This window comes from Thalia democratica, chromosome 9, assembly GCF_965202585.1.
Source record: "Thalia democratica chromosome 9, ktThaDemo2.hap1.1, whole genome shotgun sequence".
Classification (NCBI taxonomy): Eukaryota; Metazoa; Chordata; class Thaliacea; order Salpida; family Salpidae; genus Thalia; species Thalia democratica.
In genome coordinates, this window is record NC_139173.1 from 36,856,267 (window position 1) to 36,882,448 (window position 26,182).

Genomic DNA, 26,182 nt, shown 5'->3' on the forward strand with positions numbered 1-26,182 from the left:
TTTATTTTCAAGAGTTAAAAGCCAATTTTATTTTATTTCCAATGTAAAAATGATTTTTAAGAAGCAAATAAAATTCAAATATTATGGAACTTGATTAAATTGTTAAACAAAAGTTAAGATAGCAGTAAAAAGAGAAGAAATAAAGATATAAAATACTTAATTATTGTTCATAAAAAAGTTTACACTGTCAAGTTTTTTCACTAAAACAAATTTAAGGTTTTCGAAGCTTTTTTTAAAGCTTCTTGTATAACTTATCTGTTAAATGTATTGTAATTTTTAAAAAGTATACTCGGTACTTGTTTTAAAACTAAAGTACTTTTATCATTAGTGTTATACAATAGGATTCTTGTTAATGCGGTAATAGTTAAAATATTACATATTTAAGAGAAGATTAAGCTATTTAGATACTTACTATAAAAGCATTTATAATTACATTTTATAATCGCTTTATACTAGCACACTAATTTCTAATAACAACCCTTGAAAGTATTGTTGCACTAATAAATCTAACTGTTATGTTGTTTCAACTGCTGCATGTTTGGTACAAGCTTCCGGCTTTAAACAAACAGTTCTTTTAAATCCTCCAGTAATATTCTTTCGAGTGTAACTTATCAAAACAATTCAAGCTGATTAGCGATTCTGAATAACAACAGACAGATTGAAAAATTAAAAATCAATTAGCAAGTTTGCTTAGCATTAGCAACAAGTGCTGTTCTTATATCCGGAGCAAACAAATGTTTTTAATCTGATCCTACTTGTTGTTCGATGTAATTATACTTGTTGTTTGACAAATTAATTGATGTGATCTCTATATAAGGAGATTTTTCGTGCACCGATTTACATCTATTGCTTGTTTTATCCGGACAAACAATACAAGATGAAATACATAGCCGTCTTTTTGGCATGCTTAGTTGTAAGTTTTTTTTTTTGTTTTTATGATTTTTGTTTTTTTTTTCAATATAGTTAAAGGTATAAGCAGTAAATTTATTTTTTGTTTTGTTATTGTTTTTTTTTTAATTTTAGCTCAAAAATTCTCTTAACTTCAAATAACATTAAGGTAAATAAGATTTATTTTATTTCATAATAATAAACTAAATTCCTGCATACTTGTATTGAGCCCTTAGTATAGCCAAAAAACAAATTCATTTTTATAAGTAATATGAGTTTAAGTATTAAAAGTTTTTCAAAAACAAATACAAAATGTTAGTTTGAGCTTGTAAATATAACTTATGTCAACTACTAAAAGTTTAGAAGCTACTGAGCTAGATATTTAAGTAGTTCTAAAAATGTTAAAGTTGTTTTAAAATACAAATTATTTTTTTAAAGCAGTTTAAATAAGTACTTTATCTACAAGCACTGTCGTAGAAAGCTTAAATAAATGCTAATATTTACCATGCAGTAAGCTTCTTTGATTTTGCCTATACTTCTAACTTTTATTTTTAACAATGAGTTGTATTTTTCTTTAGGTCAACGGCATTAAATATTTAGTTTTCAAACAGTTTCAAGTAAATCTTTTATAAAACTAGCAAATTACTTAGTCAATTTAAAAATCTTGCTGCCAAAATCACAAATGTTAGCTTTTCATCATACGAGTACTTTTAATATAAATGTTAAAATAAACAATAACATAATAAATGATTATAAACAAACAATTTATCAGCTCAACAGGCTGCAAAAGCCGCTACATTTAATCTCATATGAGTAGTTTTAACATAAACAAACTAAATCAACTCAACAGGCGGCCTAAGCTGCTACATTTAGTTGCCCCTCATACGGGTACTTTTAATATACATGTTACACAATAGTAATATAAACTATATATTGGTTCTACAGGCTGCCCAAGCCGCTACTTTTAATTACTTATCACACGACAACTTTTTAATATAAACAATATATCAACCGTACAGGCTGCCCAAGCCGCTACTTTTAGTTATCCATCATACGATTACTTTTTAATACAAACAATATATTGGTCATACAGGCTGCCCAAGCCGCTACATTTAGTTGCCCATCATACGAGTACTTTTAAATGTTAAATAAACAATACATTGGTTCTACAGGCTGCCCAAGCTGCTACTTTTAGTTGCCCATCGTACGAGTACTTTTTAATATAAACTATACATCAACTGTACAGGCTGCCCAAGCCGCTACTTTTAGTTGCCTACCATATGAATACTTTTTAATATATGTCACACAATAGTAATACAAACTATACATTGTTCATACAGGCTGCCCAAGCCGCTACTTTTAGTTGCCCCTCATACGAGTACTTTTTAATATAAACACTACATTGGTTCTACAGGCTGCCCAAGCCGCTACATTTAGTTGCCCATCGTACGAGTACTTTTAATATAAACAATATATCAACTGTACAGGCTGCCCAAGCCGCTACTTTTAGTTGCCCATCATACGAGTACTTTTTAATTAAAACACTACATTGGTTCTACAGGCTGCCCAAGCTGCTACTTTTAGTTGCCCATCATACGAGTACTTTTTAATATAAACACTACATTGGTTCTACAGGCTGCCCAAGCCGCTACTTTTAGTTGCCCATCGTACGAGTACTTTAAAATATAAACACTACATTGGTTCTACAGGCTGCCCAAGCCGCTACTTTTAGTTGCCCATCATACGAGTACAATTAATATATATATGTTACACAATAATAATTTAAACACTACATTGGTTCTACAGGCTGCCCAAGCCGCTACATTTAGTTGCCCCTCATACGAGTACTGGTGCGCCCACTCGTTTCACGTCCTCCCCGAGAGATCGTACTACTGCGTCACCGTTCCCTTCGACAAGTGCTGGTTGACCCCAGACTACTACAAGCACGAGATCATCAGCTACCCAAAGAAGCTCGTCGGTGGTTTCGAAGAAGGTTTGAAACTAATGATTTTTTTTTATAAATTTTGTTTCTTTATTTGAGCTTTGTAATTAGATGTAGGGTTTCGAAGAAGGTTCGTTGTAAATACATAACTGTTACGTTATTCAGTAAAAAAATATTTTGCTGAAGATTGTTGGTTGCTTGCTACTTAAATTTGGGGTTTAGGGGTAAATTGTTTTTGATTAAAGCTGTTAGTTAAACAGTACATTAAATAAAACTATAGATAATTTATTCAAAGTTAGCTGTTAACTTGTTTAACTTTTCTTTGATTTTTAGTTTCTTTGTAACAGTTTTAAATGCCTTCTTTAACTATGGTTATGACTTTATTACTGTGTTTCAAAAAGAGATAGCATAATTTTGTAAAACATTAAGTAGCACTCAAATTATGTCTTATAAAATTTTACAGAACTAAAGTTTTGCTTGAACTCATGATAATAACTGTAAATAAGTTGTAAAAACAACTGTAGCCCTTCTCAAAAAACATTTAAAAATTTATTACTACTACAACAGAAAAAGATGTCGAAGTTCTCGTCAAAGACCTCGAAAATAAATTGAAGGAAGCCAGAGAAAAGATCAAGGAGGAGCTGATGAAGGGACAAAAGGCTTACGGTGAAAACCTCTCACAAGTTCACCAATTCTACGTAAGTTTTACATATGTTTAACTAAACATATATATATATATATTAACAAACATCCGCATACGAAAACCTCAAAAAACTTTATAAATTCTACGTAAGTTTTTATAACTTTACGGTGAAAACCTCGAACAAGTTAACAAGTTCTGTGTTAGTTCATATATATATATATATTTACTGTACGGCGAAAACCTTGAACAAGTTCACCAGTATATGTTAGTTTATATTATGTAAAATAACAACTCCACAACGTTTATGTAAGTTTTAAATATGCATATGAACAACAAACCAAGTTCTGAGTTAGCTTTACATACATACATACATAAACCGTATTAACAACTTTAAATTTAAGAGTTTGTTTAATATGTATAAGTATTGTTCTACCATAGTTTTAAAAATATAAAAATACAACAAGTGTAATAAATAATGTTATTTAATACCTTCTAGGTCGCCCGCTTCAAGCAATACTACTCATACGTCGTCTCAGACGAAACCATCGTCGCCAAGAAGGTCGCCGAATACGAGGAGGAACTGAAACAGATGCACGAGAGAGCCATGGCCGACTACGAGAAGGCCGTCGACGCTCAAATCTTGAAGATCCAATACTTCCACGAGCAAATCATCTCACAGTAAGTTTGAAAATATGTTTGCTAAATAAATATTTTGTATTGAAGATCCAATATTTCCTCATACAAATCATCTCACAGTTAGTATAATAAATCTTTAAGTTTCAATTTAGTTTATATAAAAGTTATTTTTACACAAGTTTAAACACTTAATCTTGAAAATCCAATACTTCCACGAAAAAATCATCTCACAGTAAGTGTAGAAATTAATTTTATTAAAATTTGAATTAACAGAAAATTTTACTTATTTTTCTTAAAAGTATAGTAATTTCACAAACATATTGTCTCACAGTTAGTATTGGAAATGTATTAAATTTTATAAGTTTGCTAATTAAAAATTTAGTCCTGAAAATCCAATACTTCCACGAACAATTTATCTCAATGTTAGTTTGGGAGATAATTATGTTTTAATTTAATTAATCTTTTAAAAGACACTTTATGTTCAAACTAGTATAAAAAAAAATAATGTTCACCAGTTGTTATCCTATATAGAACAAATTCATCTACAGTTTGTTATTTAGTATATTCAAACCAAAAATTATTTTTTTCAACTCAAAGTAGAACATCAGCTACCTAACTAAAGAAAATCGTAAAATAAATTATTATGTTGTAAAGCTAATAGCTTTTATAAGGGTACAACTTGCAAGCACTACAGTCGTACCCCTATAAAAACTATTAGCTAAATAACGTTTATCTTCAGCTATGTAAATATAATAATATACAAAACTATAAGAAGTATTCTACAATTGTTACCCTACAGTACATCTGCTCTCTAGATCAAGTCAAACACTTTATATAATAACAACATTTACTTCCCTTCAGATTCAAACAAAACTTTATTAGGTTTTTATTAGAATCTTCTTTAATCAAAAACTCTCCACACATTCAATTAAATCTTTAAAAATACTTAAAGTTAGTCTACAAACAAGTATCTAGCATATTTATTCAATTTATTTTTTTATTTTGCCTTCAGATTCAGACAAACCGTTACCACCCGTGACAGCCGCGTAAAAGTCTAAACTAAATTTATCCTAGCAAACTTTTAATAACCATTATTTTAATACTCTTCTCAACTAACACTGTACAAACACCATACAGACACAAACATGTAGAAACACTTATTTTCATTTTACAACCAAGCTTCTTTTATTAATACTTTGATTTTTTATTTACAGATTTGACAAGCGTAGTATATAATAACTACAAATATTAACACTAATGCTCCCTACAGATTCAGACAAACCGTCACCACCCGTGACAGCCGCGTCAAGGCATACTGCACCGAATTGGAGTCAAAGGCCACCCAGTACGTCAACTCATACAAATTGAGGTTGGACCAAATCGTCCTCAAGAAGGTCGCTTTCGTCAAGAAGGTCTTCACTCTCCTCTACAGTTGGTTTTTGTAGCATTTAATTAACCGCAAGGTGTCGCAAATCCACAAGATTGCACTATATTGGTCTTTTGTAGCATTTTTTGTAGCTTTCATAAAACTTGTCTTTAAACGATAAACGTGAGACAGTTTATTACTTTATTTTCATTTTAACTTTTTCTCTTCAGTTTAGTTAGATTTTAAGAAAATGTTTAAATGATTTCAATTTATATTTTTATGTTAAAAATTAATTACTTCTTACCTTATTTGTTTAAAATTTTTAAACTTTCGTACAGCCAATCAATGATTTATTTTGACGTCAAGCTATCTAAAAAAAATTAAAAGCAATTTTTACAAGGCTATTTTCAATCAAATCTAGCATATTTAAAACATCAAAACAAAATAATACTTTTAACCAAAACTGATGAATGGAAAGCGTTAAAAAATTATAACAATAAATATATTAATAATATATGAAAATATTCTTAACAAAACCTTTATAGGCGATGTTCATTCGATGGCTTTTCATTCGATGATTCAAAGTATATTAAAATAATTTATTAAAACAATAAGATTAAACTTTTTAGGCAACATAATAAATTAAAATAAATAAACAAATGAAATAATTAACCAGGTGACAAGGTCAAGCACGAATCATTCGACGACTCAATGGCCGAGTACGAGAAGCTTTTGAAGGAAGAAGTCGCCAAACTCGTCGCTGAGTTCAAGGTTCTCGTCGAGCAAGTCACCCACAAGTACAAGGAAGCCTGGAGATGCTCCTTCATCGTCACATTCACCGACGGCTGTTACGTCATCGCAAAATCAATGATCCGTGTCAAGTTTGTTGCATTTTTTTAAGTGTTTGTTAATGTGAACTGCTACTCTAGAGTTGGTTGACTGTATACAGAAATGCACAACGTGATTAATGTTCTTGTAAATAAAGTTAAATTTTACGTCATCGCACAATTAATGATCAATTTGAATTTTGTTGAATATATGAATAATTGTAAATAGCTTTATGTTTATAACTTAAAATATGGTTTTAATTGCATAATTATTTAGCTTAAAACGTGCGTGAAAGTTTACCAAGTTAATAGTCATTTTAATGACACATAATTAAAACTACATACACATATAAACAAATAAACAATTTAAAGTTCTCGACTTTATTCTATTTGAATAAGATTTGTTTACAACAACTGAGCATCTCCTATATGCAAACATAGTAGTGAAACATTGTTTTGTTAAGTTAAATTTAATATAATTTAAATAATGTTATTTTTCTCCAGCGCCCAATTCCCAGCCGCCCCACACACCGCCTGCACTTTCTGCGGGGTCACCGGATACTACGCCGACTGGGCCGGATGCGCCTACAGGGACCTCAAGTCAAAGAAGGACCAAAAGGGTAACAAAAATCATAGTTTATATATATATAGATATATATTAAATAATAAATTGTTAATATAAAGTTGCGCCTACAGAGACCTCAAGTCAAAGAAGGACCAAAAGGGTTAACTAAGATTAAATAAAATAATAATGATAAATAATAACAATATAATAATTAATAAACTTAAATATAAAGTTGCGCCTACAGAGACCTCAAGTTAAAGAAGTACCAAAAGGGCAACAAAAACATAGTTCATATATAGATATATACATGATACTTAGTAGTTACAGAAAATATATTACAAATTTTATAATTTATGAGAAAAATTTTTATTAACACTTACATATACTTAAAACATATTACTTGAAACAATCTAAAACAATTTGTATATTTTTAAAACAATATTTTATAAGCATGAATTTGCGCCTACATAGACCTTAAATCAAAGAAGTACCAAAATTTTTAAATAAGATTACTTGTATATATATTGTTTTCTTCAATCGAATTGTAAGTAAAGATTTGCCCACAGAGATATAAAGTCATATAAAGATTAAAAAGTGTAAAATTAAAATAACGAAATATAGGATTATAGTTTTAAATAAAGTAAAACTATAAGTTTTTTTCTTTTAATTTTGAAAACTGAACTTTTAAATGTTTTTTTTTAAATAACTTACACATTTCTTACACACTAACATTTCTACTTAGCTAGTTTTTAAACTTTTTTTTCAAACCTATCTGAAACTAATGGTCCGGATAACTTTTTACAGACAATTTTGCATCATAATTTATTCATTCCACCTGACAAACGAATAGTTGTTTTAGCATGATATGAGTCCTAACACATATAAAAACACCTGAAGCTGCAAAAACAAATTATTTAATTTTTTTTCAACAAAACTCGCAGAAGACGAAGAAGACTGCAAGTTCGACGAGGAGAAGCACTTGGAAGAGATCAAGAGACTCTACGTCGTCTACGTTCAAGGTTTGGGAACCTACAAGCTCAAGTGGGAGCAACAGGTCAAGGACTGGGTCATCTCATCAAAGACCGGTTTGGAACAAATCCTCATCAAGAAGATGCCAGCCACTTACGATGGGTAAGATAATATCTGTATTTATCTTTTTTTTTCATACACTAAACAATGTTTGTAAGTATGATATATGTTAAATCCTCATCAAGAAGATGTCAGCTACTTAAGATGGGTATGAAAATTGTTTAAAAGATAAAGTATTTTTTCCACATATAACACTTGTTGTATGGTATATTTTATAGAACAAGATAATTTGAAAAACCCTAATTGTTTGTCGCCCAGTGCTCTATACAGTTTTTATTTGACGGATATAAAAAAGTATTTGTTTAGAACGAAATACAATAAAGTTACAGTCAAGTAAATTTAAATTTCGAGTTACACTAAAACTAAATTAATATTTAACTTTAGTTGTCCACCAAGCCAAGCTGACATCACTGCCCTCCACGAACGTCTCCGCAAGCAAGCTGAAACTTGGTTGAAGTCGCAAGAACACATCCAAATGTCACAAGTCACCAGTAAGTCACTTCTTATCTATATATCAAGTAGATGTATAAAAAACTTGTAAACAGTCTACTTAAAATATTTATGTTTTTCATTATTTTTGTTTATATAACAATATTTATTCTTTTTATTATTTTCCAGGCGTCTGCCACCAATACGAAGCCAGAATCAAGTCATGGGAGAGACAAGCCATCAACTTGGTCAAGAAGGTAGATAAAATATATTGAAGTGTTTATGTCTAAAACTCGTTTTTTTAATTAATTGTACAATTCCTAAAAGGCCATTGACATGGTCGAGAAGGTAAATAAAATAAATTGACATATGCATGTCTAAAACTTGCTTTTTTTAATTAATTCTACATTTCCTAAAAAGCTATTGACTTGGTAAAGAAGGTAAACAAGGTAGCTTATCAGCAAACACTTGAGTAAAAGTATTGTGTAATTGTGCAAGTTTTTTAAAAATTAAAACATTTTACTCAAATTATTCAAACCGCAAAGTCTTATAGCTTCACTCACCACGCAAAGACACATTACAAATTTTTTAAGTGCCAGCACTCGGAAGTTTTAGGTCTTATCAATAATTTATTGTTCTAGGTCGCTGAAAACATGAAATGCTGTACCGACGGTAAGGACAAGAAAATCGTCATCTACAAAAAGTGCTTGGCCGACAAGAAGGCCGAACAAAAAGAGTGCCTCAAGAAGATGCTTGAAACCGTGAGTAAATTTATTTTAAATTTTATTTTTATTTTTATACACTGAAATTATTTTATTTTTTTTTATACTTCGCTTTTTTTAGGCTTTAAAAATAGAATTTTTTAGTGTAAAACAGCAACTTTTAAGTTGCTACAATAAAATTACAAATATGCTTATATTTTCATTAAAACTTTAAAATAGTTTTCAGATCTCTGCCAAGCAGTTTTTTTTTTTTTTGTTTTCATTAAAAAATAAACTTCAAGCCTCAATTAAATATATAGTGCTTTTATTATTACTAATAATATTTTATTTTATTATTCAGACCTCAGCCAAGCACATGGTCCAATTCAACGCTTTCTTCGTCTCAGTCTTCGGTGCCAGTCCATCCAACCCAAAGATCGTCGCTTTGAAGACCCACTACAAGGAATGCATTGACAAGAAGGTTAGAATTTGTTACGATACACATATATATATATATAGATATGTGTGTGTATGATAACGATATTTAGCTAATAAATAGTGTAAGTCATACATTGCAATTATCAGAAGCTGTTTCAGTTCCGTGTAAACTTAAACAAGATGAACGTTTTGTAGTTTTTGCAACGAAACTATCTAACAAGCGCATAAAATTAAATACAAACTTGTACTGAACAGAGTATTAACACAGTTTTCTCACAAATTTCAATGGTATTTAAACTGTGATGAAGCAATTTAAACTAAATTGTAAGTATTAGCAGGTGGCTTGTACCTTGTTTCCCTTTTTACGGCGGACAAACAATAATCTTTATGTGATTTAATATTTCAAATTTAGCCCTTTTTATCACTATGATAACATACTACCCTCGAGATCTAGTATACTAACTATTATCTTTTTTCATTCCTCTCAGGTCGAAAAAGTAACGACTTAAAAGTTTTCAAAGGTCGAAGAAGTCTTAAAATTAATAATATATTTATAAAATTTGTTTTATGTATAATTTTTAAATGTAACCTTAATATTTTAATTGTAACCTTAATATTTAACAATCTTCCTTTTAGGCCGAAAAGTTTTGAAGAAGTAACACTTTAAAAATATTTTTATTTTTTACATTTATAACAGTATGTTTATATTTATATTATTTTAAAGGTCGAAAAAGTTATGGAGAAGTTCGAGGAATGGTGGAACTTGTGGGAACCAAAACTCATCGAGCACTACTGCTGTGGATTCAAGTGCAAAGTCAAGTTCGTCACCCCAGAGCTCCACCTCAACTACGAGTGGAGATTCTGCCCAGCCGATCTCAGATCATGCGTGTTCTACTGCTAGATATTTAATTGTGGTAGTTTTATTTCGCATTAATAAAAGATAAAACTGAAAAATTCAATTGTATTTATGTATAAATTTTAAATGCTTATTTACTAGCTAGAAGTTAAAGTTTAGAAAATTACTAAAGGTTCTGCCCAGCCGTATAAACAAAAGATAAAGATATCAGTGTTCTTGTATATAAATTTTAAGTAATAAGTATTTGATAGTTACAAGCTGAAAGTTCGAAATTTAATTAATGTCTAAAGATTATGTCTAACCGATCTCAGACCTTGCGTCTTCTACTGCTTGATATTACATAAAAACATTAATTTTGGTAACTTTTATCTCGCATTAATAAAAGGTAAAACTCAAAAAGTCAACTGTTATATACTATGCGTAGTTATTATATAGAAAAATTAAAATATAGCTGCTAACTAAAAATTCAGTGTTATATCAAGCTTAAGTAAAAATTTGTGGCATAAAAATATTAGATGCTTATTTAACAGTACTACTTAAGACAAAAACTAACTAAAGATAATGTCCAGCAGATCTCAGATCTTGCGTGATCTACTGCTAAATATTTGAATAAAATAAAAAATTTGTTAAAATTTGGAATTTTTATTTGCATGAATAAAAGGTAGAACTCAAAACGTCCTGTCATCTTATCCTACTGCTAGGTATCATATAAATTAAAATATTTAGATAATAATAAGGTGGAATTTTGATGTTTTATTTGCATAAATAAAAGACAACACTAAAAGTTTCAACTTTGTTGTATATAAATGTTAGATTATTCTTTAATAAGTAGTAGCTAAACATTTTAAATTAATTCTTATCTAAATATTCTACCATGCCGATCTCAAATCTTGCGTATTCTATTGCTAGATTATTTTATAAAACAATAATAAAACTTTGGTTGATTTTGGTAATTTTATTTTGCATAAATAAAATATAACAATCAAAGTGTTTTTGTGTGAAGGATTAAAAAATCTTAGATCATATGTATTTTACTGCTAAATTCTAACTGGATAAAAATAATTTTTTTAAGATGTAAATTTTAAGTGTTTGTTTTTAATCGTTTAAATATAAGACAAAACTTCAAGTACTTTTATTTTCAAAACTTCAAGTATTTTCAAGTGTGAATTATAGGTACTTATTTAATAACTAGTAGTTAAAACAAAATAAAAACAACTAAAGATTCTGTCCAGCTTATCTTAGGTCTTGCGTCTTCTACTGCTAAATTTTATGTAGAAATAATTTAAAAGTCTATGGTAAAATTTAGTACTTTTGTCGTACTCGTAAAAGGTAAAATTTGAAGCTTCATGTCTTCTTACGTATAATTATTAGAAGTTAACAGCAAGTAACCATATAAAAGTTAGTTATAGATTAAAGCCAGCATTCCGAACCGATCTAAGATCATGTGTATTTTACTGCTAGATTTTGTATAAATTAATAAAAAATAATTTAACTTAATATCTTATCTTTAAACAAAAGGTATTACTCAAAAAGTTATGTCTTTTGCTGCTATGTTTTATAAGGAATGAAAAAAAATTTACTTTCTTCAGGGCATAAAAAGTTTCAGTGTTTTTTCTACTAAAAAAGTATAGTATTTAAAACTTTAAGTGTTCTTTTACACAAATTTTGTATGCATATTTACAAAGTAGTAGCTAATAACATATAGTTTAATTATCTACTAAATTATTTCCAGCCAGTTTTAAATTACGTGCCTTCTTTGGTAAATTTAATGTAAATAGTATAAATTAATTTCAGTATTTTCTCCTAAAAATAAAAGGTAATACTCAAAACGTCTTTCATTCTACTGCTAAATATTATATGGATAAATATACTTATAAGTTTCTAAACTAAATTTGGCTTTTTCTTTTGCATAAATAAAATGTAAAGTAAGAAACGTCAAGTTCTATGGTGTATGAATCTAAATCAGGGTTTCCAAAATTTTTTTTGCAAATGGCCCCTTTAAAGAAATTAAAAAAGCCTTGGCCCCCTTCAACAAGATTACTCAAAGTCTACAATAAAAACACCTAAGACCTTTTTTTTGCTCTTCATCTGCAGCTTGAGAATATCTAGTGTAAGGTTCAAATTATGACCTCATGGCCCCTGAGTATCTGTCACTTGGCCCACTTTGGGAAACCCTGATCTAAACAGATAACAAGAAAATATAAATAATTTAATTATTGACCAAAAAACTCTCTTTAGCCGATTTTACATTGGCGCATTTCACTGTTAGGTTTAAATTAGTTAGAATGTCTTCAATTAAAGCTTTTAGGATCTTGTTTTGCAAAAGTAAAAAGTTGAACCGAATAAGTTTGTAAATCTATTAAAGTTCCTCAATAATAACTATTATGTAACCGTCATTTTTATATTGTTGTTTATTCTAAATGTGTTATCCGATTTTGATAGTGATTCTATATCCGATCTTCAAACAAGCGTGTATTACTGCAAACTTGTATAAAAAGAAGTTTGATATTTACAAAGAAAATTGTTATTTTTTTGTCTGAAGTAAAAAGTAAAACTCAAAACTGAAACTGTTTTTATTTATAAATATCGGAAAAACTTGATTTTTTTTTTGGGTTTATTAAACAATAAACTAAGGTTAATTAGTTAAATAGTCATAAAAGCCAAGTTCAGATTAAACTTAGTCTACTGCTAGACCTACAAATATTAAATATAGTAGTTGTTATATTTTATTACAATTTTAATTTCTTTAAGATATACTGTTAAACTATCTAACTTTTTTTTTGCTAAAGTTCTAATACAATATGTTCATGTAGTACAAAGTTGGAAATTTCGCACCTTTAAAAAGCACTTATTAGTAATGCGTTGAAAAATTAAATGGAAAATTAAGAAGTAACAGGCCAATAGTTTTTAAATTAAACTAATATTTTTAAAATGTTCCAATTATTATTTAAAACTCTGTCAGGGGTCGAAACTTAATTTGGGTTGTAGCTTTACTGACGTTATAATTTTACTAATTTAATCTAATTACAACAAATTAAAATGAATTGATTATTAATGCTTTGGGCTTTAAAATTAAAGTTTGAACTTTATTATAACGATATATTTTTGATCAGTCTATTTAAAACTTTTCTGTCTATTTCGCAAAAATAAAAACTTAAAAATTTTTCCGAAACTGTTTTAATTTTATTTTTAGTATAATATGACATTACTAAAACTATACTTTTTTTTGTCATCATATAAAAACTAAAAGATTTTTTTAGCTAAGACTTATTCTACTGCTAGGTTTCTAAAAATACTTTTTTATTTTTTATTAATTTGATTATTTTATGCATAAAAAAATAAACTAACTTAATTTGACTCTTTCATAGTATCTTAGGTACATTTACTTTTAGTTCATCGTATCAAAAAAATGATTTTATTACGCTTACTTGGATTTTAAATAAAAATTTTAAAAACTAGATTATTTATAAAACTCTTGTATAAATAGAACACATATCATCAGAATATCCTTAAGAGTAAGTTAATAAGAATTTTAATCTTCTTAACTTCAAAGAAAAATTTTGAAATTAATCGAAGATTACTTCGTTCTATTTATATTTTATACCATAATTTTATAGTTTACTTTGTTAAGATATATTGTATCTATCAATTAAATTACTGGATGATACTAAATATCCTAATGTATCTTTTTAGAAATCGTTCAAAAAGTTGGTGCTAAATTCACCTTTATTATTTTCAGTCATTGTTAGTATAGACTATTGGTAAGGTAAATAAATGCAAATTTCTTTTTTAAGTGTTAGCTTAATATAAATGTAAGTTTTTTGAATTTTACTTTGTTGCACAAATTAACACATAAATGTGTTTTTTTTTTGTTTTTGTTGTTGTTCTAAATTTCAAGTTTTTTGTGTATTTTTATTATCGTTATTAAGAAGCTAGTTGAAAGTTGAAGAAGTTTTTTTATTTAAAAACCAAAACAAGATTTTATATTTAAAATTAAACTAAGTGCATTTTAACTATACTTTAAGTAAAAAAGTAATAAAATTTAAAGAGATATAACGTCATTACTTAGTTTTATTGTATTACAATATTGTGCGCTATATTTTGAAATTTTGTAAAATTGTTTATAGAAAAATGTGCAAACTAAATATATTATTTACAACCGGGTTTCGGTGACGAAAAATTGTGACCTCTTTAAGTAAAACAAGTACTAGAATTAAAATAAAAGTTAAGTATTTTATTTAAATTGACAAGGTCACAATTTTTTGTCACCGAAACCCTGTTGTGAATAAAACATTTAATTCGCACACCTTTATTTAAATAAGCTCTTTAGATTTGAGTAAATTGAGCAATCTTTTTATTATTTAAGACAAATAACTATATAAAACTATTTATAAAAAAATCTAATGAAAGTTTGTACACGTTAGTTTTGTTATACAAGTTTGCTTCGTTATTTTTATACAGTTTCAATTTACATAAAAACGAATAAAAAACTAAATAGCAACTGTGAACTTTTGAAGTAAGTGATTTTTTTAGTCTAACTTTGAAACAAAAATTCATAACCTTTTAAGAAAACAGAACGTTTGAAAACTTTTTTAACCAGAGCATTTAAGCACAATTGTTAAAACAAAAAGTAGTTTGGAAGTTTATTAGTTAAAGCAAGATATTAGAATATAACTCAGAGTTTTAATATTTGACAAACACTATTTATTTGACTTTGGAAAGTTAAAGTTTGCTAATGGTTTTATTTGTTTAATTTTGATAACAAAATGTGTTTTGGTTGTGATTTGAATTAGATTAGTTAAACTAAAGATTAATAGCTTTTACAAAAACATTAAATTATTACCTTTACTCCACTAAAAAACTCAAACTTTATTCTATTTCTTTTTTATATAGTTTCCCTGTTAATTAAGAAATAACTTTAGCTTTTATAACTACTACATATAATTTGTATCAAGTGTTTATTCTAAATGCCCTGAAAATTAACAAACTTATTTAGAATACTTTTTAAGAATTCGCAGTAGCTCTCTCTAAATAGGTTTGTATCAGAAAATAAGTAAGATTAATAATTCAAAATAAAAATCATTAATTAAAACATTTTTTTTCTAGTTTTTCAGCATAACGTTAAAATTTTGTTCTAACAACTCAAATGTTAGTATGTCTAAAATTTTTGAGGCAATTTTGTTGTTACTTTGACCAGTTGTAGTAACATTGATACATCTAATGGAATTTATGCATTATTCAAAAATTCACAAAAGTTGTATAAGTACTAAGTTGACTAACTTTAATAACTATTATTGTTCAGGAAAGAAAACTTATTAAAAAAAATTAATTTAAACTGTTTGAATTTATACTAATAATCTTTAATAAACATTTGTACGATATATTTTAGAATATAAAAATGTTGAATAATTGCATAAAATCAATCTTTTTTAAAGCTTAAAATCTTTAAAAATTGATTTTTTATTATGTAATAACAAATGTTTATTTATTTTTCACTAAAACTGTATAAGTCTCATTATACTTGTGTAATATGAAATTACGCAATAAAGTATTTATATTAAGTAACATGAGATCCAAGCGATTACATTCAAGTTATTTTTATAACTTTACTCTAAATATATAATATTAAAATATAGAACTCTAAATATAAAAATTGAACATTTACATGTACAACAATTTAAAATATATATTTGCTATTGTATTAAGAAGGTTTACAAAAGTTGTTTTAAGTAACTTTTTCTTACTAAAAGTGTGATTTTCTTTAATAGATAATTTTTATATAAAAATTTACAATAAAATATCTGTGTACTAGTAACTAAATAGATTATCTAACATTTATAACATTTGCAGTGTAAAACTTTAACTGGCAGATATATAAATGTTTATTTTACTGCTAAGTGGTTATGAAAGTTTGGTTATTTTATACAAACAACAAACGAAAAATCGCGCTTAAATATATTTGAGGTTTGAATTAAGTGCTTAAGTTGAGCAGTGTCGCAATTTTATTGGCTTATTTTCAAAAAATCGGTTTCAAAACCAAACATGGACCAATTTTGTGGTTCGTAGACCAAAAATAGATTTACCTGTGGTAACGACTTTGTGATTTTTAATGTTAAAAATAAGTATATAAACCCTCACAAATCAACTCAAAGTATTCAGTATCAATTATTCAGTTGTGAAATATCAAAATGAAATTGATTGTTCTCATTGCTCTTGTTGGATGTGCTCTTGCCATCCCAAACCCATGCCCAGAAAACGAATATGGACCAGCTAACGGTCTCATCATTCCAGGTAATATACAAAGTTAACAAATTTCTTACTGAAAGCATAAGGTATAAAATACTATTTATGATTAAATATTGAAAAAAATTGTATGCACAGCGTTGTAGAACTATTCAAAAGTTTAAACTTTTAGTAAAGTACATTAAACAAGTTTAAAACTGTGTAAAGCTAAAAAGTTAAAGTCATTTTTAACACTTTTCGAATAAATTTCAAATGTTTAAATTTGTATAACAAGTTTTTTTCAGTTTTATTTCTTTTATATGATTCCAACGTTAACTATTTAATTGTTTATTATATATTTATATATATACACATGATACTTTATACAATTTTTTTATTATTTTACAGATCTTCCATCACCAGCAGAAAAATACGGGCCAGCCAACGGACTTAAAATCCCAGGTAAATTATTTGATGATAAAAAAATTGACTAAACTTCTTTGTATGACACACTTTTATACTACTATCTTTTAGTGTTGTAAGAACAAAATGTTGATTTAACTTTGAATTTAAATTATTATTTGTTATTAATGTATCTAATAATTAAATTTCTGTAAATTGATTTTTGTAACATAAAACTAACGATTTATTATTTTATATTTAACAGATTACCACCCATACACTCCAAAGGAAAAGTACGGACCAACTAATGGACTCAGAATCCCAGGTAAGAAGTTAAAATATTATTGTATACACTTGTTAACTCAGTAAAAAAACATAAAACAATATAAAAACTTAAAAATTTAAACGTCTAAAATGGCATTTTGTTTAGAAATCGACTTAAAATAACTAAAACTATTTTTATCGCTTTAAATTACTTTATAATTTCATCAAATAAAGAAACTTTAATACAATCAATTTTTTTTTTATCTAAAAACTCATTAAACTTATTGATTTAACAGACTACCACCCATACACTCCAAAAGAAAAGTACGGACCAACTAACGGACTCAGAATCCCAGGTGAAATTAAAAAAGAATAATAATATTATGTAAAAAAATACTAATAACTAAATATTCTTATAAGTTTATTTAACTTAAGTTTAACTTATTGAAGATTAAAATATTTTAAGTGACGTAAGAAAAATAAAAACAACTCAAGCTAAATAAATCAGAAATAATACAAAATACAAAAAAAAATACAAAAACTTTAAGGCTTAAAAATTTAACAAATTATCAGTTTAAAAATATTTATATATTGATTAGCTTGTATTCTACATGTTCTTATCTTCATTATAACAATACTGTATATACAAAATGTATCAATATATTCAACCAACTATTTTCTACTTAAAATTAAAACTATTAAAATGTAGCAATGTATTAAACAAACTATTATTCCACAGACCAATACTACCAAAAGGGATACTCAAAAGGTTACTACCATCCAGTTAGATGCGTTCCAGTGAGAAGAAGATACAGATGTCTCCCAAGAAGAAGATCAAGATGCATCAGAAGACGCAGACCAAGATGTTACGGAAGAAGATCATACGCCAAGGGATGCGGTATCCACCACTTCATCTGTTAAGCAGGTATGTGAAAAAATTATCTATACATTTTTGATATTTCGTTCATAATTTTTTATGCTTTTTTAATATTAAACAGTTTCATAAACCGTCAAATGCTATCATTAACGAGCTATAAGTAACAGTAGATTTTAATTAAATGCTGCGAAACAAAAAAAAACAACAATCTAAAAGATTTTAACTTTTTTTTTGACTATATATAATTGTTTTGTGCTTATAACTATGAAACAAGTTTAAACTTATATGTAAAACTAAGCACACTTTTTTTTCGATGTTGTTGTAATTAAGTCTTTTTATCTGTTTTAAATATGACTGAGTAATTTTTTTAACACTGTTATTTTTCAGATAACATTTGAAAAAGCAAGATTACCATGATGACGTTTGTTGTTCTGTAAATTTCATTGCTTTTTAATCAAATAAACTACATGCATAAAAAGCGTTGTATTTCTTTTAACAGAAATTCGTATAAATGTATAAAAACTCAATATTTATAATTGAGTTCGATAAAGTATTATAAACTTAATATTAATTATATAACTAAATTTAAAAAACTCTTATAATTTTAGAACTTTATATTAAAACAGTTAAAGTTGCCAAGTGTAAAAAATCACTTGTGAAATTATTAAATGACTACTGTTAGAAAATTATGCTTTTTAAGTATATATGAAGTAAACTTTCAAAAATAGCTGCTTCAAAATCTTAAGAAGTGTGGCTGTCTAGTATAAAAATTTTTCTTTAAATTTTTTAGTTTTCAATATAACCGAGTCCAACTAATTTTTGATTAAATAAAACTTAGATTTCAAATATTAGAAATTGCACACGTATACAATAATATAAGTTATTTCGTTCTAAAGATATGTGCTAAACATCGAAACTAAGTAAACGATTCGAAAATTAGTTTTTTTTTTTATATTACATATAATTTTTTTATATATAATAAATTTTAAACGAGGTTTAAATAAATCGTTTGAAAACATTAGTTTTGAAATATCGTCTATTATAAAAACCATTTACAACTACTTTTAAACTTTTTGTTTTATAAAAGTTATAACAACAAAACATCCAATTTATATAAGTTAAGAATTATAAGAAATTTATAGTTTTTATAAACTATAAAGTTATTAACTGTAAAAACTATAATAATTATATGTAATTTGACACAGAATAGTCATAGTTTGTCTATAGAAAAAAGGTTTAAGTTTAAATATAATACTTTAAAACAGAAACACTTACTAAACTCTATAAATTTTTTAAACTTACAATCAAATTTTTAAGTTGCTGGAAAGCTTTTTTTTATGGCTTTAGCTAATCTTTACATTCACAGTAAAACCTTACAAACTGATTAGCTTCAAATTTAAAAACTTCAGAAGCATATTAAGGCTGAAACGAAGCTCTCATGTTGTTGTATTAGTGATTTTATACAAAATAATAATTAAAAAGACAACTACGGTTTTAGTTTATCAGATTCTAAGTTTAACTGAGAAATTATTGTTTATTTCTTCAAATTAATAAAAACCATTTTAATTAATCAAATTTACAATGGATAATTTAACTTTGTTATAAAAACATATATTTAGTAAAATATAGTTTTAGTAGTGTTCAAAACAATCAAAAACGATCAACATATCAAATATAAATGCTTAAATAAAGCAACAAAGCACTCTTGCGCCTGTAATTTGTTATTTTAGATAACTACTTTTAAATAAACAAAAGTTTACAAGTACTTTAAATTGATGTACGTTTGTTGGAAAATCTAACACTGTTTTCCAATCATTTTCATACTTTAAAATAGTAAATTTGTCAGTAGCTAGTTTACAAACAGATTTTAAAATGCAGCCGTTTTAAGATGAACTTTAGTTTTAGAAATACATAATTTACACGGTTTGGGACGGTTTGGTTAACTTACTGTTTTGTATTACCACACATATACTCTAGTTTAAATTACATTTAAAATGTACCAAACTTTGTTTCTTTAGCTTTTTAACTTATTCAAAAAGATGGCTAAAGTCACATGCAAATGTGATTAAATCTAAAAATTTTTAAATTTTTAAAATTAAAATATCGTAGATCTAGGCATTAAAAAGAACAAAATAAGTGAAGGTTTTCTTTACATCAAAATCTCTTATAATTTATATATTCTTTGTATCTTTACAAACAATTTTAAAATTAAAATTCTGTTACAGCTGATTACGACGTAATTGTGCTATAAAACAAAAGTAATGTCTAATGATTACATATTTTTACTTATACAATCATCATTTAAAAACTTTATAAAAAAGTACAAGAAAATATATCATCGTAAGTAAAGTTTCCGATGGAATAATTTAATTACAACTAAAATTGATCTTTTTTTATTTTTTTTTCAGAGGTGGCACTGTAAAAGGCAACCAATCAAACTACCCCGTATTTACAACACTTTTGAGTTTGAAGTTAATTTTAAATTATTTACAAAAATATTCCTATCACAAAGCTCTCATAATCAATACTAAAAAAGTTTATGAAACTCAATATGCAGAAAATTTTCGAAAAATTTAAATAAACACGCTTTTATAAAAGTTTTAACAGCTGTGTGTTCGAACAGGCGCTGTAGTGTTGCATCTTAGAATTATGAAATAGAACAACTGTTCACAAAAAAGACGAGAAGAAAATAGTATCTAAGGGTGATTTGTTTTAAACTATGATAATTTACAATTAACTAAATCATAGATGGTGAATGACTAAACCAGTTTTTTAATAAACCAAGTTTGTCTATTTGGACACAATAAAAGCTTTATTCATGAATTGATTGATAATTAAAATTTGTTTGTATAAATCTGAATGATAAGAAAAATAATTCAACTACAGTATATTTTTTCCAAAAGTTTAAACGAAGTTTTACACAATTTTATTCACTCATATTTTTAGGTTTAAGCTAACGAGAATCATTTTAGAAGAAGTATAGCAATAACTAATGGTCCAAAAAAAATTAATTTTGTTTAGCTAAGAACTTAATTTACATAAAAAATAATTCAAAAGTTCTACACTTTTTCCTGTTTTCATGATCAAAATACTTTTTTTTTTTCAATAATAACCAATAGTCATTAAACAGAAACCTAATCATGTTTTTAAGGTGTTGTGTAATTAGTTTAAATAAAGTTTTTATTGACAATGCAAGTGTAAACTTTTTTGTATTGTTTTGTTAAACAGCTTTATTCTTCAAAGTTAGTAGAAAAGTATTTTGTTAGTGCCTATCTGATATCTAACTTACCTGGTAGCAGAAATTCCTAAATACTACGATTAGATAACAAACTGAACACTGATTAATTTTTTTCTTTTTTATTACTTTATTAGTAATTATAAATCGAAATGGCAAGTCTGAATGAAAGTTTGAAAAATAAAAAACTTAAAGCTTTCTTGAAAGTAATCTTGAAAAAACATACAAACTTGTACAGGAGATATTTTTATAAAAGTTCAATTAGTTTTAGTGATGTCAATAACTCAATTATAATTTGCTTTACAAACTACTTAAACCATTTTTAAGGCCTGATTCTGTATGTCAACTAACAAAATGGCTGTTTGCAAAAATTTTTATTTTTAAAACAATTTCTTTGTGGTCTAGTTTTTTATTTGTCATTTCAGCTCAACAATTTTAGTTAGTGGACAGAAAAGAAGACTACTTGTGTTTTAGACTAAAAAATTATTTATATTTTTATTTAAGATAAAATAAAACTTTATACAATAATCAGCATTTGATTTACAGTAAACTTTTGTTACTGCTCTCTTTTGTTATCCTAATCCAATTAAAATGAACATCTCAGACATAGCCCTATATAATAAAAATAAACCTGATGGTTTAGTTGAGAATTAATAATATAATATAAATTTTTATATAGAATTTAAAGGTTTTTCGACAACTCAGGTAAAACAAAGTTGTATAAGTTTTAGTAAATACAGGTTACTCTTAAGTTTCTTAATCATCATAAAAAGAAATTTGAAGGTTATAGTACATTGTTTTAACTTATTAAATTGAGTAACAAAAGTATATGGAAAATTTAGAAGGATATTCATCTTGGAAACCATATTTTTATTAAAACTGTTATTCCAAAAATTCGTAGTCTCTAAATCAGGGTTTCCTAAAGTGGGCCATGACGGATACTCAGGGGGCAATGAGCAGCAAAGAGGCCAAATGGGGGCCATGAGGTCATAATGAGGTCATAGTTTTAAACTTACACTAAACATTCTGAATTTACTGGTAAAGAGCAAAAAAAGCTTTTTAAATTATTCAATTATTTAATTAAAAATGTTTTTATTATGGTTTTTAAGTAATTTTGGTACAAGGGTACCCTGCTCTAAATAGTTCTGGTTTTGTAAAGAAAAAATTAACATAATTTTTTTTCAAACCCATTTTTATAGACTTTTGTTTTTTCTAAAAACTTTTATACAACATACTTTTGTTAGTATTATTCAAAATGTATTTTTTACTTAATAAGTAATATTTCGTAAGAAAAGCAATTTAAATAGTTTAATAAAAAATATTTTTTTAATTTAAAAGATATAAGATTTTTGTTAGCAAGGAAGTTTTAAACAAAAACATTTTAAAAAGTAGGTACAAAATTTAATAGATTTAAAATAGTTAAATTATTTGTAACAACTTTTTATATTTGTGTTTTATACTGTAACTAGATTTTATATAACTTATTTTAAAAAGACTATAAACATAAATTTATTTTAGCAACTACAATTGTTTACCTTAAAATTTATTTTTTTTTTTTTGCTTTTCTTATATTGTTTTAACTTTGAAAATTTTTAGTGTTACTGTCATTCAATTAGGCCTAGATATGATAATACAAAATAAAACTATTTTAAGTATTATAATTAGAATAAATTTATTGTTTTTAGTAGTTTAAATTGATACAGGCTACAAGGTATTATATATTAATCACATTTAAAATAATAGTTAAAATGTATGACACAGAAAACTTTGTAACAAAATGAAACTTAAAAAACTATTGGCAGGTAATATTTTATTTGACAGTCCGTCTGCTGCAGTATTTAGTTCAGCAACAGTTGCACTGAAACTGCAACTTTCAAAAGTGTTTGAATGTCGAGTCAGTCATCCGGAACGCATTCTGATGAACTGAGTTGTAAATCAAACCTTGCAAACTAATTATATATTTAATATCAGATAAAAACCCTAAAGCGTAAAAGAAAATACTTTAACTTTTAAAAACAAAATTTTACTTAAAGTAATTATTCTTATTATAACTATTTTAACAATTTTTTTTTTTTTGAATAATTATAATTTCAAAGCAATGAGTAAACTTAGTTTGAAAAGAAAAAAAGGCTTCCATGTCAATGATGATCAATATAGAACTATTGCAAAAAAGAAGAAACATGGAAATATCAATGAAAACGTACAGAATTGTGATGCAAACTTTCTAGACAATAGAGAAAATAACTTTGTCATATTGACTAAAAAGACAGCTATCAATGACGAAAGTGTTTTGCAGTTGTATAATGATGTTGCTTTCACAGGTTTTTTTGATTTTATAACCATTTAAAATATTGAAAAAAATACATTTTAAAAACTACTTGAATTAATTAGCAGAATGTTTAAACAGTTAATTGAAGTTTTCCTAAACAGTTTTAAGTAGTTTAATTAGGTAAATATAAAAACTAATTTAGTTCTTGTTAAGGCGAAAGAGTGTAAGCTTTGTGACCAATTGTTGAATAAATTTATACTAAGTTGTTTAATCAATGGTTTTGCAAGCACTGCTAAAACGGGAATAAGTTTAGTATAATAAAATTTTTGATAGTTATCAATATCCTTTTAACATTATAATTCGAAATTTATTCGGTATTTAAAAGGATTGTATAAAATATCTGTAAAATTAGTTAAATAAATTAAACATATAAAGATATAAATCAGTTTTATTTTCTTCAAGTCGTTTAGGTTCATAAAAATTAATCGAGCATAAAATTTTACATTAAAACATAACGTTAATCGAGTGTTCAATTTTCAAAAAAATTCTTACAACCCTGCCTGCACATATATATCTACATTCAATGACTTTAAAAAATAACTAAACAAACTACGCATTATTTTGTTTCAATTATTTGAAGTATAATTGTTAAAAAAGGTATATATTCTTTTAACTAATTACTTTATAATTTTAATGCTTTAAGTTAAAAACACTAATTAAAAAATAAATTGTTAATACATAAAAAACTCTTAATAACAATTTATTTTTAAGTCAAAATCTATTGACTTTTTAATTATTCAAAAGATCCTTGTATATAAACAAAATATTTTGTAAGCTGTATACTACAAAAACAATACAATGTTTTACTTTACAGCAAAAAGACAGCTGGACCAAAACAACTTTATTGCCTTCATGAAAGTGAATAATGTTTTGTTGAATGAAGAACAACAAAATACGAACAACCTGCACAACATTGAGAACGAATTCGATGTTCAAAATGTGGCTACGTTTTACCAAGTGGCAAGTTATTTTAGCTTTAACAAACTCGCCAAACTAGCATTGTGTCACATTCAACGTTGTTTCGTGATGGTGAGCGAAAGTATTAATTTTCTAGAGTTGGATTACAATATCATAAGAAATATCATTTCAAGTTCCGAAGTTAACATCGATTCCGAATTGGAGATGTTTCATGCGGTTAAAAACTGGGTAATATATGATAATAAAAAGAGAAGCAAATCTTTTAAGAGTCTTTTCATGAAGGTCCGTTTGAATTTGTTATCCGATCATGCTTTAAACAGTATTTTTAACAAAAACCTTATATTTACAAACAACAACGACTGCACAGCCATATTGAAAAGTGTTATACATAACAGAAGAGCTTCGTGCAAAAATAACTCCAGCATAACTCATAAAAGTAGGTATTGTAGTAACGGCATGTTTAGTGTGTTGGTTAATGGAGGATGTACTGTTAGTTTCGAAGAATCAGTTGATAATGCTAAACAAGTTAAATTCAAGTGCAGAAACTCTACTTTGGTAGACTATTTTGACACGTTGAAGATTGCTCGTAAAAATTCAAAAACGGTTTTTTGCAGAGGAGCAATTTATGTTTTTGGAGGACCGACAAACAACGTTCAGAATCTGAAGTGTGTTGAGAAATACTCTGTAAAAACTAAAAGTTGGGAGCGCGTCGCTACCATGTTTGATTTTCAAGAAGGCTGCTGTGCCTGTGCGTTCATGGGTTCAGTGTATTTAGTTGGAGGTCGAACGTTGAGGAAAGGAAGATTGCAATATACAGATTTTTGCAGGAAGTTTGACGCAAGCGACAACAAATGGAAAAGAGTTGCCAGAATGAACGGTGCAAGAGCAGAGGCAGATTGCACAACTTTCGAAGGTAGAGTCGTAGTCACAGGTGGAGTGAATATTCCAAACTTATACGGTTTGAAAACAGTTGAATCTTACGATCACGTGTCTAATTCATGGTCCCCAATGCCTGACATGATTGAAAGAAGATGCTTTCACAGTTCGGTTTCTGTGAGAAACAAACTGTTTGTCTTGGGAAGTGCTGTGACTAAAGTATCGTGTGAAGTATTTGATTCTAACTTCAATAAGTTCGTTTCCCTCAAACCGAAACCAAACTCGATTGCGTTTAATTTAAACAACGTTTCTTGCGGTTTTTCAGTTGGAAGCAAGCTTGTTATGATCGCACATGAATCTAGAACAGCTTTGTGTTACGATGTCGAAACTGGAGGATGGTCAGAAGAAAACTTTGCGGCAACAAGCGGAAAACGAGCATTCACTTGTATACCCATACCTGAACTGAAGTTTTAACTGTATTCTTCATACCTGAACTGAAGTTTTAACTGTTTTTTCCATACCTGAACTGAATTTTTAGCTGTTTTCTTCATACCTGAACTAAAGTTTTAACTGTCCTCTCCATACCTGAACAGAAGTTTTAGCTGTTTTCTCCATACCTGAACTGAAGTTTTAACTGTCCTCTCCATTCCTGAACTGAAGTTTTAGCTGTTTTTTCCAT

At 27.1% G+C, this 26,182-nt stretch overlaps 3 protein-coding genes across 4 annotated transcripts; all 3 read left to right on the forward strand.

Moving 5' to 3' along the window:
- The first annotated feature begins 764 nt into the window (after positions 1 to 764).
- Positions 765 to 10,478, forward strand: LOC145844366 (uncharacterized). Its single transcript, XM_082951761.1, has 13 exons — positions 765 to 913; positions 2,695 to 2,881; positions 3,398 to 3,528; positions 3,970 to 4,151; positions 5,380 to 5,540; positions 6,152 to 6,356; positions 6,807 to 6,922; positions 7,809 to 7,998; positions 8,341 to 8,447; positions 8,575 to 8,642; positions 9,027 to 9,146; positions 9,448 to 9,567; positions 10,249 to 10,478. The coding sequence occupies exons 1-13, from the start codon at positions 878 to 880 to the stop codon at positions 10,423 to 10,425; spliced, it is 1,800 nt and encodes a 599-aa protein (XP_082807887.1). The 5' UTR covers positions 765 to 877; the 3' UTR covers positions 10,426 to 10,478.
- A 6,048-nt stretch (positions 10,479 to 16,526) lies between these two features.
- On the forward strand, positions 16,527 to 18,623 carry LOC145843915 (uncharacterized). 2 transcript variants are annotated; one of them, XM_082951189.1, is made up of 6 exons: positions 16,527 to 16,671; positions 17,011 to 17,064; positions 17,270 to 17,329; positions 17,565 to 17,624; positions 18,008 to 18,193; positions 18,533 to 18,623. In XM_082951189.1, the coding sequence occupies exons 1-5, from the start codon at positions 16,569 to 16,571 to the stop codon at positions 18,187 to 18,189; spliced, it is 459 nt and encodes a 152-aa protein (XP_082807315.1). In that variant the 5' UTR covers positions 16,527 to 16,568; the 3' UTR covers positions 18,190 to 18,193; positions 18,533 to 18,623. The 2 variants fall into 2 exon arrangements, with proteins under 2 accessions (XP_082807315.1, XP_082807316.1); XM_082951190.1 differs by lacking the exon at positions 17,270 to 17,329.
- A 4,855-nt stretch (positions 18,624 to 23,478) lies between these two features.
- LOC145845235 (kelch-like protein 25) lies at positions 23,479 to 25,977 on the forward strand. The gene is made up of 2 exons (XM_082952657.1): positions 23,479 to 23,701; positions 24,524 to 25,977. Exons 1-2 carry the CDS (start codon positions 23,479 to 23,481, stop codon positions 25,975 to 25,977), a joined length of 1,677 nt encoding a protein of 558 aa, XP_082808783.1.
- The last annotated feature ends 205 nt before the right edge of the window (positions 25,978 to 26,182 follow it).

Coding starts and splice junctions, on each gene's coding strand:
- LOC145845235 (XM_082952657.1), top strand. CDS start 23,479: ATGAGTAAACTTAGTTTGAAAAGAAAAAAAGGCTTCCATGTCAATGAT. Junction 23,702..24,523: donor TAATGATGTTGCTTTCACAG/GTTTTTTTGATT, acceptor TTTACTTTACAG/CAAAAAGACAGCTGGACCAA.
- LOC145844366 (XM_082951761.1), top strand. CDS start 878: ATGAAATACATAGCCGTCTTTTTGGCATGCTTAGTT. Junction 2,882..3,397: donor CGTCGGTGGTTTCGAAGAAG/GTTTGAAACTAA, acceptor CTACTACAACAG/AAAAAGATGTCGAAGTTCTC. Junction 8,643..9,026: donor CCATCAACTTGGTCAAGAAG/GTAGATAAAATA, acceptor TTATTGTTCTAG/GTCGCTGAAAACATGAAATG.
- LOC145843915 (XM_082951189.1), top strand. CDS start 16,569: ATGAAATTGATTGTTCTCATTGCTCTTGTTGGATGTGCTCTTGCCATC. Junction 17,330..17,564: donor TAATGGACTCAGAATCCCAG/GTAAGAAGTTAA, acceptor TTGATTTAACAG/ACTACCACCCATACACTCCA. Junction 17,625..18,007: donor TAACGGACTCAGAATCCCAG/GTGAAATTAAAA, acceptor ATTATTCCACAG/ACCAATACTACCAAAAGGGA.